This window comes from Cebidichthys violaceus, unplaced genomic scaffold (assembly GCF_023349555.1).
Source record: "Cebidichthys violaceus isolate CVI_PGR_0920_01 unplaced genomic scaffold, fCebVio1.0.p SCAF_3, whole genome shotgun sequence".
Lineage (NCBI taxonomy): Eukaryota > Metazoa > Chordata > Actinopteri > Perciformes > Stichaeidae > Cebidichthys > Cebidichthys violaceus.
The window spans coordinates 20,455,172-20,471,916 of NW_027176483.1; the positions used below are offsets into that span (position 1 = coordinate 20,455,172).

The 16,745-nt window shown below is 45.8% G+C and overlaps 1 protein-coding gene across 1 annotated transcript in view; it reads right to left on the bottom strand.

The window, feature by feature from the left end:
* The window catches only part of si:ch211-266k8.4 (carabin), a 54,207-nt gene that overhangs the window by 23,275 nt on the left and 14,187 nt on the right, over positions 1–16,745 (bottom strand). The window contains exons 11-12 of the mRNA XM_068723439.1: positions 2,118–2,222; positions 376–566 (exon numbers count right to left, since the gene is read on the bottom strand). Of these exons, the coding sequence (XP_068579540.1) occupies positions 376–566; positions 2,118–2,222 (296 nt within the window). The remainder of the gene's footprint in view (positions 1–375; positions 567–2,117; positions 2,223–16,745) is intronic.

Sequence of the window (16,745 nt, forward strand, 5' to 3'; positions counted from 1 at the left end):
TCCGGACAGCAGCCCGCAGAGACCAACGTTACTGAGAAACGCAGTTGTAATATGTAAAATGCATATTGAGCGAATGCCTTCCTGCATTATTAACACTGTTTACTTATGAACCAACATTAGGAGCTATATTGTACTGGCGCATTCAAAACAGCTGGCACAGAGTGACGGGTCTTTCAAGGACGGAGGGAGAGTTACAGGCACAGGACATGGAGAGCACAAGCGCCGGGTTGAGTGGAATATGATCCCAAAAAGGTATGGTGGTTAATCAGAACCCAGCTGTGCCAATCACACGACTCACCAAATGAAGAGGTGAGCGCAAACTAGCTCAACATCATCAGTCAGGTCCTGATCATCACGCTTCTAACAGAGCTTTACCTGAGCTTGCGTCAGTGAAGACGAGGTCCGACTCCGGAAGACTCGTCCAGGTGCAGGACCGCGTTGTCTGGGCGTGGCCTGTGTTTGAGAACCCTTCGCCTCGGCCCTCTGCCTACCCATCGGGTCCAGCAGGTAGCGCTGGGCCAGGCGCATCACGCGGGTCAGCACACTTTTAGCCCCGGCAACAGATTCTGTGGGGAAAAAAAACAAAACAGAAATTATAAAAGACGTTCTCCTGGCGTAACAGGCCCCATAAAGTCGCCCATCTTATTATGATCAGGCAGGGCCTAAGCACCACTAGGTTGTAAAATCACAGAGTGTGATACTGTTAGCAAAATAAGTTGTCATTCCATGACAGGCAAAACCCCCCCCCCCCCCCCCCCCCGCTGAATCGCCTTTGTGTGTGTGTTTGTGTGAATGTGTCCTTGTTGCGCACAAATTAATGTTATCAGCGGCTCACCATGCTTACTCAGGGGGCAGAATCGGGCTGCTTAGGCAAGCTGTGAACACAAAGACCCGCTTATACAATGTGCCGTCCGTGTTTGTGTGCAAGCAACACTCGCCGAACAGACACGGGAGCGGCTTCTCATGTTTCACAACACAAGGAGAGAGCATGATATCAGAGGCTCACTGTGTTGAAAAGAAGACCTGGTTACACCACAGCGACACTCAAACTCCAACACTGACGGAGCATTAATACGATTCCTGCTAACTCCCGGAGCTTCAGTGCACAAAGCCATTTCAAAATGTGATGCATTTGCTCTTTTTGTTCCTTATGTATTTGCTCAGTAGAGCCCTGGAGCCACATTCCCCTGTGGACGAGCGGAGCGCTCACTGTACTCCGTTTGCTGAATTTACACAAGCTCGTTAGATTAGATTTGCCTCGTGTTTTCTCTTTCTAAAAGCATAACTTTTCCCTTTTCACAGACAGAATCAGTGCCGTTTAATGTTTGTTCGTATCGGGTCGACGATATAGAATGAACCCATGCCCAACAACGTACCACAGACATTATAACCTAAGCTAATGTGCAATATCTCTCCCTAGATGGGCCTTTAATAAAATGCACTAAACTCCATATTTTAATAAGTGCAAAACAGCATCTAATGTTTATTAACTACATCATGAACAAAAGTCTGAAAAACAGGAACCACAACAGCAACTACGGCCAAATCAAAATGCACTGTACAAATAGTAATCTGACTTACCTGAGTGACCTAAAGATGGTTAAAAACTAGTTCAAAAGACCTAACAGAGCTTTATTTAACAACTTGCCAATAGAGAGCAGAGCAGTTTTGCAGACAGAAGGTTTACAGTATGTTTGGTGAGGGGCGATTAACTGCGGTAGCAAAACTTGAAGCGTGTGCTTGTTGTACAATGGGGCCTCGGGTTAACGTATTGTTTTAGGCTTTGCAGTCTTTCAGTTAGCCAATGAGAAGCTATGCAGTTCAAATATTACCGAGGCTCGTCTGGTAACGATTGTGACTTAACGCTCTATTCTGCAGGCTCGTACTTGTCAACCATTCAAACGTGCTCCATGTTGAAACCTCTGTCTTGAGAGTGATTCAGTACCACTGACTTCTTATCTTCCTGTATTAGCCGGCACCATTCAGCAGTCAGGCTAAGATATATGGATGTGGGAGGTCTAGACCTGTTGCATGGACTAAGGTCATCCGAGCAAACCCCCCCCAAGAACCCAGAATGAGACAAATGATTGAGACGCAGCGGCACAGCACACACTCACCCGTCTCAGCGGTCTTCTCTCCTCCTGCAGGTGTCGGTGCGTTTTCTTCTTCACTACCTCCACTGACTTGGGTTGGTAGTGTGGCCTTCGGGTTTTGACACGGTTCTGAGAAAGAGAGCACCGTATTCAATACATCAGGCTACATTAACCGCTACTAGCATAACGCACTGAAAACACTGCGCGCTGAAACAACACCGCTAAAATCAACACAAAATCAAGGTTCTGTACCACCGGTGAAAGTCTGGAGTCCCCTTTGTTAACATGTTAGCCTTAACGACTTAATGTTAGAACAAGTCAATTTGATTCATTTTCTTCAGTTAGTTCCCAAGGGGGTGCGTCAGTGGACCAGAGTTCACCACAGTAGGGTCAATGACTTCGGTCCTTTTTTATGTTTTCTGGGCCCAGCAAATGCAAGTCGGCGTGCGGGTTTGCGTCCTGTGGGAGGTGACTCCTAATTTGTTTGCGGCGCGTATCGGCGTTTTAACACAAGCTTCAAGGACATGGCTTCTGCCAAACAGGAAGAGGCGACGGTAATGTGCGGTGTCTCCCGGGCCTAATGCGAGGTCTTCGCAGAGTCCCGAGTAGTGTTATCTTTGATGTTAAAACAACTCCATTTCCCAGACACACCCTCCCCCCCCCCCCCCCCCCTCCGATAGCCCGTGGCTCTCTGCCTCATGTCCTCTCTCTCTCTCCCTCCCTCCCTCCCTCCCTCCCTCCGATCTATCTCAATCACTGTCAGACGTCGGTTAAGGAGAGGTTCCCTTCCACAGCCGACTTCAAAACGGCCTGACGTGTCACAGCGTGTCTCCCGTTAGCCACCCAGAGACTGAGGAGGAACACATGGCTGTTTTCAGGTAAATTAAGAGGGGAATTAGTCAGGGATTGTCGATCCGACAATATGCCTCTTCACTTCCAAATTTAAACCTCTTTTGAAAACGTCACGCTTCCCTCGGATGATCGGCTACAAAGCCAGACGATATAATCACATATGACTTATAGAAATGTTTTTCCCAGAGCCAAAATAGCGGCCCACAAACGGCCAACCGATGCATAAACAGCGGTGAGCTCACCTGCACGGTTTCTGTATGACTCGAGGCTCGTAATGAAAAGGTCTGAATGACGGTGTGATTTATCGCTGGGGTTCAGCCCCGTGCCGCTTCTGCGTCTCCCTCTGAAGCTGCCACCCAGCAGCCGGTTTCCATTCTCACAGGTAGATGCTCTTTAAAAAGGAAACACTGCACACTATACACAATACTTCACATCCATCTCACACACGTCTTACGTAACTCAATTCCACTTAACCGGTTGCATTTGCACGAGAGGCAAATTTTCATACTTTGAGTCCATTTTCTTCTGGTTTGCACGCGCAATGTTTGTTTGTTTGTTTGGCTCCGAGTGCTGCCAAAACCCCGGAGACCGACACTGAACACTGTGACTGAACGCATCCTGTGTCGACAGACGGAGGAGAGGAGAGCAGCCACGGCTCTTTTTTTTATCCACAGGTGGCCAATTAATGTCGTAAAGTTGCTTTGAATGTTGGATTGTCGGTTTCAGAAATGTCCGGACACGCGCCGCCTAATCCGACATCGGGAAGTTGTGGGATGAGGGGGTTCTTTACCAAACATTCCCTCTACAGAGAATCAGGTGACGGGTTCTGGTGTGGAATGGACTCACAGTAGGAAACAGGCTTGAATGACAGCCACAGATTGAAGTCTAGTGAGAATGTGGCTTTCGGCCCGCTGAGGCTGCACAGATAAAGGACAAAAATGACAAAATAAAGTGTGTGATGTTTTCAAAATCTGTCAGTCTTTTACCATTCCTCTGGGCCAAAGTATTTTACATTCTTTAGGATTAAACACTTCCTTGAATTGAAACTATTTTTGCAAGTATGAGAGCTAAATCCACCGCTCCTAGCTTCTCTATTTTAGAGTTTAAAGGCTTTTAAAACAGTCGCCCTGACTTAAAAATGTCACAGTTTGAATTTAACGACACAAGTCGTCTAAAGTCATTATAGTTCAACAGAAACTGGCTCGGGATCAAAGCGACTGCTCCAAACGAATTCATCTTGGATCCTGTTCAGCTTTAATTTAACTGTCACTTCCAAACAAACAGGAGCTTGTTCTGTCACATGACGTGAACCACACACACACACACACACACACACACACACACACACACACACACACACACACACACACACACACACACACACACACACACACACACACACACACACACACACACACACGTTGGCAAAGCCAGACAAAACAACGTCACATCAGGTGTCATGAAATTCAAACATACATTCATGGTCCGCAGAGGATGAACCTCAACATCTCTGGTGAAGGCAGAGCTGCTAGCCTGACTGTAGACTTGTTTATTGAAGAAGTAACTTAACATTAAATACACCCATTAGTTAGTGAATTACATGTGCAGTCACTTTATCATCGTACCAACTGATCCTGGTCCCAGTCGGTAGTATTCATTGCAACGTACGTCATTTGCCTTTTCAGAGAACATACAATAATTCTGTCCTCTAGATGCCCAAAATCTATGACCATGTGACAGTGGGACCCCAAATTACGAAGCAGCGGAACAATCCTCCCCACAGCCCTGACGAATAAATACAGCAATGAACCATTAGCAGCGTGAAGTAAAGAGAAGTTAGCTAGTTGATATCACCGTCACTGCTTTCACATTCAGCCAGATACAAAACAGAGATTGGAAATAGAATTGGAGGCAAGTGGAGAGGCGATTCAGCTCGTCGTCAGCAGTGGCACCAGACCCTTGAGCTAAGCCGGAAGGCAAAGCTCTCCGTTCACCAGTCCATCTACGTACCGACCGATGTTCACGAGCTTTGGGTAGAGACCGAAAGAATCAGAGCTCAGATACAAGCGGGTGAAATGAGCGTCCTCCGTTGGGTAGCTGGGCTCAGCCTCAGAGATGAGGTGAGGAGCTCAGACATCCGGAGGGAGCTCGGAGTAGAGCCGCTGCTCCTTCTCCTCTAAATAGGCCGGCTGAGGTGGTTTGGGCAGCTGATCAGGACGCCTCTGTTTGGAGGTTTTCGGGCATGTCCAACTGGTGAGTGGACCCAGAAAACACTGGAGGGATTATATATCATGTCTGGCCAGGGAACGCCTCAGGGCTCAGACAGATGGGAATGGAATGGGTTGAATGGATTAGGAGGGAGGGATGGATGGATGGATGGAGATGATTGGGATGGATGAGACATGTGAGCGGCTGGAATAGACACATATGTAACAACGGTTCTATGATATCTGGGTGACTAACGGTGATTTATTAATCTTGGCATTAAAATGTCTCCAATGTGAAATGATCTGACAGACCTGTGAGGGGATTGGGAGTGTTGGCGATGCATTGATACGTGATAAGGGGGCTTGTTCAGGCTGAAACAGAGGGTCAAGTTTCTCTTTAACTTTTACTGTATTTCAAATTGAAGTGAAACACATTGTTGCAGACTAGCGGACATACGATCATGGAACGTTAGATTAAAAACGAACGCTACACCGACGATAGACCGCCAATACCCAACGTGATCAATCAACTGCAAACAGGTCATCAAAAGCACAGGGTAAGACGTGCTCTCTAAATACTTCACTAACTCGTACATATTGCTTAGAGGGTGAGGGTCGAGTTTGTGTCAGACAGTCAAAGTTATAATTATAGGTCTAACTGTCGGCCTCAAAGTCTGTCTTAAAACACATCCACACAGACTCAGTACAGTACACACACACACACACACACACACACACACACACACACACACACACACACATGAAAACAAATGACATAACACAAACAGTGATGAGGTAACTTTAACCTATTAAATTGAAACACAGAGAATGTCAGTGTAGGTGAGCTCAGCTCCGGGGTTTTCTCGATGACTCAGGGCTATAATGAGAAGGTATGAATGACAGTGGGTGTTTTTTCTCTCTCTCTCTCTCTCTCTCTCTCTCTCTCTCTCTCTCTCTCTCTCTCTCTCTCTCTCTCTCTCTCTCTCTCTCTCTCTCTCTCTCTCTCTCTCTCTCTCTCTCTCTCTCTCTCTCTCTCAGTTTCAGGTGACAGAGTGCTCTGCTGATTCCTCAGTGTCCAGGAATTGATGCTGATGACACGCAGCCTTTTGAAGGTTGTGTTTCGGTGCGTTTGAAGCGCCTGCCGTCCTCTGGGAGGCGGCGGGGCGAGCACACCTGTGGCTGGGATTGAATAAGCTCTAATGTAAGGCTGGGCTCAGCAGATCCCTGTGGCCTGGGAGCTCCCTGACGCTGCTGCAACGGAAAGCTTTGAAGTGCTGATCATTTAACGGAGGAGGGGGGGGAGTAGACCGAGACGGGGCTAGGGTCGAAACCTGGTATCAGACCTGCAAACCACAGTGAAACAGAGGACAAGATACAAAACTAAAATCAGGCTGGGGGGCCTGGGGCTTTTCTGTGGTCCAGACCAAAATAAGAAAGCGTCCTGAAGGAAGGAAGACGGAAGCAGATTCTACTCCTATATTACCTGAACACCTAGCCAACAGGAAAAGAGGAGATAAACCACCTGAACATGATGGCCTCTAAGCTCTCCCTGTTGAACAGTTTATAGAGAAATCATGCTGAGCTTAGTTTACATGGACTGGAATCACATTTCTTTGGATTAGGATTGACACCAGATGAACCCATTATGCTAGTTGAAGAGAATTCTATGGCTATAAGGATACAGGCGTTATGTGAAGGCATTCACAAATTTGTGGTAAGCCTGGAGTTCTGTCGACCATGTTGGATTACGGCCGTCCCTATGTTGTTGTTTCTTTGCAGCCAATGTGTGGATGTGGGGATGTGACCATATTTGGAATGCGGAGGAGTGACGTAGAGAGACGCCGTATACGGCTCTGGTAGCGGCAGCGACCTGTCAATCACAAGGTAGCCCCGCCCCTAAAGCGTCCCCTGCTTTATGGTCTGTTTGACTCTAAATGGACCGTAATGTACTAAATGAACATCATGCTGTATTGAAGGAGACTGTAAACTAGAGAGTTACATGTCTGGAACTAAAGTGTTTACAAGTTAGTTTAATGAAGAATCAAATATTTAGCTTTTTCTTTTTTAGGACTGAATTTGTCCATTTGTCACTCCTCAGGCACACAGTAAAGTAGTGTTACAAGTTTCCAGATTCTTAGTTTACTTTTCTGTGCAAATTGCAAATAATAGTCCTCTTAAAGCTGCTCTAATCACCTTTTACTTTAACAATGGATTATGGATAGTTTTTTATCAGAATACTGAAACCCCCCCCAGCTCTTAACTTTTAGTGTTTGTTAGCTCCTGGTTCTGGTTTTAAGGCTATGGTGTGGTTTACTCTCACAGCTCTCATCAACAGAAAAACCGCTCTGATTGACCTGCTGTCTGCTGTCTGCCCAGCACCAAACGGCACACAGACACACTTTATGACGACCTGGAGAATGAAGACGAGTATTTAACAGCTTAAGAACCGGAGAATTCGGTGGAGACCAAAACGGAGCTACAAGGAGAGTGAATATTGGTCATGCTAATGTTGCCATGAGACACATCTTTGTAAGGTGACAATATGTCAACGTGCAGTGTGTGTGTGTGTGTGTGTGTGTGTGTGTGTGTGAACAATGTTAGCTCGTCAAGTTATTTGTTATTCTAGCCTACTGGACGTGAGTCCGATGAACCTCCAGTCACCCCACGTCCTTCCCATGCGCACCGGTCGGTCACACGACACAAAGGACCGTTTAACCTCTACTGCTGGGCACAGTCCGCAAAAAAGATAAAGAGCAGAGAGGACAAACACTGGGGAAAAGAAAGCTTGAAACCAAAGACGGAAAAGTAGAAGGTGATTGTGAAAGAGACGCGAGGGGGAAGGAAAACGGTAAGTAAGAAAATAGGAAACGGTGCGATAATGGGCAGATGTGTGGCGCAGTCGGAGATAAGCTGATGATTAGTAGGACTGCTGCAAACAGATCAGTCGGATTAAGATCAGTCGGCACTCGTAGTCCTTTGTTTTGCCTTTTCAGCAACAGTTGTTAACAAGAAAGTGGAAGTAAGTTAGTGGAATTAAACTTCTTCAGTTGGGTTTCACATGGTTCATACCGGCACGAACAGATGGACATGTGGTTATTTTATCAGGCTAGCTCATCGCTAACATCAAAGCTGTTTGTACTTCAAAGCCCTAAGCGGCCGTCTTTGAGAATCAAAGTTTGGAATTCCTTTTTTGATTGGACACATGAGGTCATGCGTGAATCTTTAAGGCTGTATTCGACCACACAATGGTGACTAAATGACAATGAACCGATATGTTCAGCCTGTGCTGATAAAGACGGGAGGAACGTGTAAACAGTAAGGGAGGATGAGGACAAAAGAGGAGAGGGCTGAACATGTGAGGGATGGGGATTTCCACAAAGAGGCTGTGGTCCGCTTACAAAGAAAAACACAGCTACCAAAGAAGAACTGTTCGAACACTTCTCTCGAAAAGAGAAAACATGGCACACGTCGGATATTATACGCCTTGTATTCCAAATTTCAAATGGCACAATGATACAGATGGTGGAAAGGATTTTGCTACAAAATGTTCACACAAAAGTGCCGTCGCAGCGAGAAAAACATCAGACTGACATCAGGCCAGAGAAACGCGAGTGGCCAAGAGACGAAGAGGAATTCAATATGTTCCGGGTCATTTGACATAACAAGCTGCCCTTATTCACAAGTGTAGAATATAGACTGATGTAAAGCCCCTCGTTATAGGCAATGAGCAGTCAGTCCTCACACGTAGATAACGCTTTCTGAAAGGTGTGCTTAAACTACATCAGTGACGATCACGCAACATCCTGCAGCGATCAAAAAGTTTGAAATTTCAGATTTATGCGTTTTCTGCATCGAGTCATAATCGTTCAAGAGAAAGTCACGATGCATCTAAGAACCGCCCCCCACCACCACCACCACCACCACCACCACCACCAATTCCATCCAAACATCCGTGTCCTCAGCCCGTCCCGCAGAGCAAATGCACTTTGACTAAATTAGGGTCAAACGCTGACGCCCACGCTCCTCTTCGTCGCTACAGTCTGGGTTTTGCTGTAATACTTAAGATCAACATCTCATCTTACAGGCTGCCCGTCTTCATTAGGCAGACGGCTGATAAACTGCTGCTGCTGCTGTTGGTTTTCTTGGGCGTTCGCCGCTTCGCACGAGTGAGAGTAAACTGACGGGCAGGAAGAGCTTGTGCGTCTTAACCGGTGGTTGGAAACAGAAGAAAAAAAAGATTAGATTAGAAGTAACCTCATTGTGATGTGAGCTAGAGACACTTTGAACGAATGTGTATACGTGTTCTAAACTAGATTTTTCTATTCGAGTACTGAATGTACTCTGCTGATTCAGTGGTTTGTCTTTTTCATGTGAGATTCTTATGCTGCTTTTCACATTTAGCCGTATTGTTTATAAGGCGGTTATTATGGCTTTTACGTGTGAAATGTTCTCCCTTGGAAAGGAGATATTTAATCTCAATGGTATCTTAGGGTAATGATGAAAAAATAATGAAGTGAAGGAGAGAAACTAGGGATGGAATAGAGCAAGTGAGCGATGTGAGGATCCCCGCTGACCTGTGAGTTCTGACCCCCATCACACCCCGTCATTCAGAGCCTGCCTCTCAAGACGCCTTGAGGCCCGCTGAGAGGTCAGAGTTCATACTGTAAGCCAATTTATTGAGCTTCCTTTTAGCTAAATGCTCTGAGTGAATTTGAGTTCCCCTGGTTAACAGTTACAGTTTATATATCTGGGGCTTTTATTGTGAAGAGTAAGGAAGGAAGGAAGGAGTGGATCTGGTGTGCGCTGCCTATGTCAAGGTTGAGAGGAGTAATAAAGTGTGCCGTCTTGGTTCAGATTATGGATCCTCAGTGTTGATGTACACTACAGCGTACGTATTGAATGTGTTCGTTCAGCACAACTTGACTGGTCGATGCCTTCATTTGCCGTACGAATGCTCAGAAAAATTAAAAAAATAAAGTGGTTCCTTGTTTTTGCGTTCTGTGTGAAAGTACTAATACTGTATATTGATATTTGAATAAATCCAACAAGGAAAAACATGTCCCGTCCCCCAGTGTGTAAAGGCCTCAACGCACAACACAAGACAGGACAGGCTGGAGGCACACATTTAATACTCTTAAGGGGGGGGGGGGATGAGAAAGATTGGGGCATGAATAGAGGAAGAGAGACAGAGAGTGGGAGGACAGGGACGAAACTAAAAAAACCTGTAATTACAGCTGCCAAAACTAGAATGACGAGCAGCCTAAACAGAGTCCGGGCCTCTAATTTAAAGGCCACATGTTTAGTATTCAGCTGTGTCATGTGACGGCTAAACACAGAGACATGAAGGTAAGCTCCAACCGTCACCGGACTCAGACTCGTCTCGCTCTTCCTTTATGTTTTACATCTTTTGATTTTGTCTTTTTTTAAATTTGGCTTTATTGATGGCCAACATTCTATCCATCCGTTCCTCACTTTGCCTGACGTCACTCCTCTTTTCAATCACACATTTGACATTATGATTGATTCCATTTTTTTTATTTCTCAGTATTTTAGATCAGCTCTTTTTCGCCTTGTTTGGCGAGAAGAAGACGACCCAAATTTAAGTGCACGCAAATCATCACAACCTCGAACAAATTATGCCGCAGATTGTTTTAGATTTTTACCGGAAGTGAAGATAATTAAGAGAATCTATGAATTATGAAATCAGCCCCTCACACACACACACACACACACACACACACACACACACACACACACACCACACACACAGACACACACCTTGAGGGTCCGGCCCTGGAGGAAATGTGTTCCGGGTCTCGGTGCTGCTGGATCCGATTCCAGCGCCGCTTTCCTTTCTTTTCCCTCTAACCAGATTAGTTCTTCTTTCCTCAGCCCTCTCATCTCCTCTCCTACCTGCGGCTTCTAATCCCATCATCTAACACATTTGTACACAAGTAATTAATTCACCCCCTAATTTGATCTAATTAGCGACCGTATGCAAAACAAGCCCAAATCCCCAACCGTCTGCCTCGTGCTAATTGAGTGAGGGGAGAGGAGGACATGCTCATTGTTCTCTTGCTTCTACTGAAGGAATTCATCGGGTCACTATTTGTTACTCCTGATGCACACAGAAAAGTGACATCTGTTTAAAGCCAACTCCTACTTTACAAAAGCTTCACAACTGAGCTGAAACCTTTTTGACATGAGGCGCCGTTTTAAATGTTCTTATTATTCATTATTGTGCCATATGAACATTATGGTTGAATTATGACAGATCATTAGTTTTATCCTATATAGCAACCTTCTTAAAAAGCTTTTTCTCCAATTATCAGTAATTATATAATTAAAAGGCTGCCATCCTCACAAAAACATCCAAATCATTCACTCTTTTTTTTTATCAGCAATGAACTAAACGAATCAAAGCAACGAGTGCTTCTCTAGCGGCGCGTCTCGGTGCGATCGGGGGCCTTAGGTTGCCCAACCTTTGATGAGTTGATCAACAGTAAGTCATCAGACGGTCCACTCATTGTTTCGGCTCTATTTCAAGCTTTCGCTTTACGTTCCAAGCTTCTCCAATGTGAGAATTTGCCACATTTTGTTGTCATATCTGATAGTACCAGATATTTGGACTGTAAACTAAACATGTCAGTGTGAGCTCTGACACACTCTGTATTGTATAGACTCAATTCATTAATCGAGAAAATAATCTGCAGATTGATGAATCTTGAAGAAAATGCTTATTACGGATTAAAATAAATTGTATGGCACAAGTTGTACTAGCATTGATTTATGGATTGTAAAGTTCAAGTACAAACAGGAAGATCGTCAACTGGCAGGTAAAAAGCTGAGAGAACTCAATTTAAATGGCATCAACATTGGGTTTGACATCTGAATTAAAAATGTGAGCTGGAGACACAACACAGCACATAGTTGCTACTGATCAGTCAACGCGAGTAGCCAGACTAGCCTCCGGGACATTGGCCCACTTCCTGCAGCCTGCTAGTCAACTTGAAGTTGAACAAAAGAAAGTTGCGTAACATGAAATATCTAGGCCACGGAATGGGTGGAAAGCACACAAACAAGCTTAACTTATGTCCCATATGGGGGTTAAGAGGTGGATTTACCATCGGAGACCGATACAGAAGGAGCACCGTGACCCTCTGGTCCTCATACAGAGTGAGATAAAGACCAAAGAGATCTGTTAAAGGCTTCCTCGTGCTTCAGTGTGGAGCAAATTATACTAGTAAAGGTCCAACTAACACAAGAGATGTGTCTAATGAGGGCTGTAGGTTAGCCTAGGGCTGATCAGGCAGGTGGCATTCCACTTCAACCATAAATATAGGGGGGGGGGGGGGGGGGGGATTAGGACAAAACTTTATAAAGAGCAAAGCTTACTAGAAAGCAGGTCCAACTGAGGGGTCATAGGTAGGCTAATTGCCCAGGGCTAAGAAGCCTTATCCAGGTTAGAGGGGTGACATTCTTGTGGGACTAATAAATGAAGCCCAGACCCAACAACCACCTCAGACTACATGACCGGAACAAAAGATGGCCCTGATACTTTCAACCATCTCTAACCGAATACGCCGTTTCTACCACCGGTGACATTGTTTGGAAAAACAAGCGGTTCCACAAACGCAGCTCCATCTTACGTGACGTCAAACATGTCAGCGCAACACGCAAGGTGACTTCCACTGTCCGATCAATAGGTGAGATCTATTAAAATAATATTACATGAATCTAGTAGAGTCACAGCAGAATGACCGAGTGCCTTTGTGAAGCATTAGAGCTATAGATCTCACAAAGTCTCAGAAATAAGGGTTCTAAATGGGTTCTTCCTGAAGGGCCAGGGTTCTACCCAGAACCATTTGATTCTGAAGAACCCTTGTTTGAAGAAAGGGTTGAAGACTAAAGGGTCCATTAAGAACCCTTTACATCAAAAGAACCCTTTTTTGGAAGAAAGTTCTTCAAGGATTGTTAAAAACATGGGTGTTAAAAGGTTGTCCCAGCCCCCCCCCCCCCCCCCCCCCCCTCCCAAAAAACTGTGATTGTGATGGGTCAAGCCTTGTGAGGAACCCTGGGAGGGTTCTAGATGAAACCCTGCCAATAAAAAATGGTTCTCGGTAGAACCCCCTGGGTGGGTTCTTGCTAGCACCCTTAGAAGGTAGAAAGGGTTCTGGGTGGAACCATTCCACCATAGAAGGGCTCCCCGTAGGACTTCTCATAGGGGGGTCTAGGTGGAACCTCTGACAGATGGTTCTAGGTAAAACCCTCTATGCTGGGCGTGAGGTGGAACACTCTGAAAAGGTGGAACCAAAAAGGGTTCTCCTACGTGGACACACCGATGAACCCTATATGGTTCTAGATTGCGCCTCTATTTCTAAGCGCGTACAATGTAAAGATGAACGTTGTAACTAAAGATGTTGAACAGAACGTTGTTTACTTTCATCTCTCGGCTCCGTCTTGCACACTTTACTTTGATGTTGAGGACTTCTATTAGAAGAGCCGGGCCAGAAGCTGAATAACCTCAGCTGAACCTGTTTTTGTCTCGGTCACCTGTGACCTGTGTGTCGTTGACCCCGTTGCTCCAGCCCTGAGGGAGCCGGCGTGGCGTTACGCTGAGAACACCTTCTGGAGGTCGTAAACTCCACGGCACGACCCTCGGGACTCCCTTCATCTCCTCTTTAATCCGATGGTTTGAGAGCGAGGCCGCTCCAGCTGTGAGGCTGGGCCCATTCCTTTTTTTAGCCTGACCTTGCTTGTTCCAACAGGAACTATCAACTCCATTTTCACACATTTGTTCTTGATCTACGATCTACATTTTGATAACGTCTACCTCTGTTATTATTTATCTGAAACAGGAACGGCAGCAAAAGCATGAAAGACAATGAAAAGTATGTTTTCTGTGTTGTCATTGTTTTTTACAAAGTATTGAACGGATTTTTTAGGCAGTCCTGACACACACACACACACACACACACACACACACACACACACACACACACACACACACACACACACACACACACACACACACACACACACACACACACACACACACACACACTCACTAAAGTACATTAACTACTGTAGTGAGTCTGCTGGAGCCAAACAACATATACAGATGGACATCGAGGTCAGAAATGGTGTGAACAAGAGGATGAAAGAGATACTCAGAGAACAGATGCATCCGGAGCTCACTGATGGGAAGAGCGAGGAAACAGGCCGACAGTGTGTCGTAGTGAAGTGTAGAGCCTCCTAACTGAACTAACCACCTGGTCGTCCCGATGGTCCGGTGCATCAAGACATCGCAAAGCCAGGACAGTCATGAAGCATAACAAACCAGTTTAAATCAAGAATACAAAGCAAGAAAGCAGCACAGGCTGGGGGGGGGGGGGGGTTTAGGGGCACTGACTGCATAAAACGAATGCTGAGTCACTGTGCTAGGGCTCGAGCAGCAGGCGGACAGGAAGACAACGGCAGAGGCATCATGGGAGCCCGCCGAGGAGAACGGGACACTGGCATCTGCCGCTGCACCGGAGGAGTTCACAAGGGGGGAAAGGAGACGTAAAGGAGAGAGTGAGAGGAAACAATGGAGGGAAGGAGAGGGCGAAAGGAGGGCTGAATGAAAAGGAGAATGACGTGAGAGAGGACAAGCAGGGGAGGGAGAGGCGGCGAGCGTAGGGGGGGGGGGGAGGAAAAGGTGGAGGTGAGGAATTCAAGAGGGAAGTAACCTACAGAAGGACACGTCTACCTGCTCTCATAGCTTCTCGGACTGCTGACTCGGCATAACCTGAAGTCACTTCAGCTTTGCCCTTTATCGCTGACTCAGCCTGCAGTTCGACGGGCCCCAGGGGGGAACCAGACCAACGCGACTGAAACCCTCTCCAACACCGACTCAATGAGGCGCATGCAACCTCTGTAGTCACTTGTACCACCATGGTAGCTTCATGTCAATATATATACACACATATATAATAAATAAATGCTCAAGTTCAAGTGAAGTCCTGAGTGCTATCAGAGTCCAAGTTGAATCGTTGAGTCTAAAGTCATCAATTTTGTGACTCAAGTCTGACTCGAGTCCACATCTCTGCTGCATGTTAGCACTTACAGCTAGCTATATATAGCTATAAATATTTTACATCAGCACATATAGACTACACAGTCAAACAACATGTCCTTTAGCTTTGACTCCGGGTCGGACGTCCGTTATAGAGTAGCTGCCATCCTCCGTGAAGGAGCAAGTTTAAAACCTACAGAGTTTAAGATTTCAAATAGTAAGAAGGTTCAATATGATCATACGGTCAACATCTGGGAATGTGACAGACCTAAGCACATCATCTGTTCCCTTGATATCGGCGGTTCTATTAGGACATTGTGGGCAATGATGTATGAGGTGAATTTGAAGCATTTTGTTTGTGTCGATGCGATGAAGGGCTTGGATTGCTCGGGCATCCCACTGGATTAGTAAAGAGAGGTTTCTGAGTTGTTATTTCATCCATTAGTCAATTCTCTAGCAGATTTCTTTCACGGCAGCATTTCATTGATTTGCCATTGGCCCAATAACAACAATGGCTCTGTTGTTCTATTGAAAGGAGTACTCAATCAAAATCTAGCATTGCCCCCCCCCCCTCCTGTGACTTTGTCATAGGGGGAAGTACAGATACTTCATTTTGAGCGTCTTTCTTCCTTTTCAAAACCTGGTGCCTACATTACCCACAATGCAGCTTCAACGGCAAAAGTTTAGTGGGAGATTCCGCGCGTGTTACGCTAGTAGCGGCTAATTTTGCAAAGTTGTAGTCTTCAGAGCCCAACCCACGCCGACTAGTGACATCACTGAAGGCTACTCATCACATTTCCGTAAAAGGCTCAACACCGCTCAATAGCACTCCCTAGACCCTGTGGACACACTGTGGTGAGAGTCGATGGAGTTCCCCGACAGTGAGACAGTGAGACGGTGAGACGGTGAGACGGCATGCACACTGCTGCGTTCACAGTCACACGTGAAGCGAACTTTCGCGCTGCGTTACTCGTGGATCATTTGTGGTTATTCGCCACAAATAAACAGATTTTGCTGCGATTTAATTGCAATAAACGGATAAAAGGGACGCCGAATCAACTCCATAATGACGGCCATTTGTAAAAAGTCTGAATTCATGTTTTGTTAGCTCTCTCGCAAGATAATAACTTTTAAAAATACTTGTTTTCTCAATGGAGCTCTGATCGATCGGTGCTATTCTATGCTAACGTTGTAGCAGCTCCATCAACACTCAACATAACGTCACATAGGCGTAAATACGGCAGCGTCTTTTCATTGTTTCTACAGTATGGTTTACACACACACACACACACACACACACACACACACACACACACACACACACACACACACACACACACAGTCTAATATGAGGTATCGTAGCGCTCTGGGTTCCTGATTCAACAGCATCAGTGATGGCAGGAGGAGCGTCTCAACACTGATAGGCTGTAAAGACACGCCGTCACGCGGATGATGCACATTTTTTTTTTGTTTTTTTTTAGCGCTCCGGTTGGCCGCTAACAACATGCGTTCGGTTTCAGCAGCGGAGACCCTAAA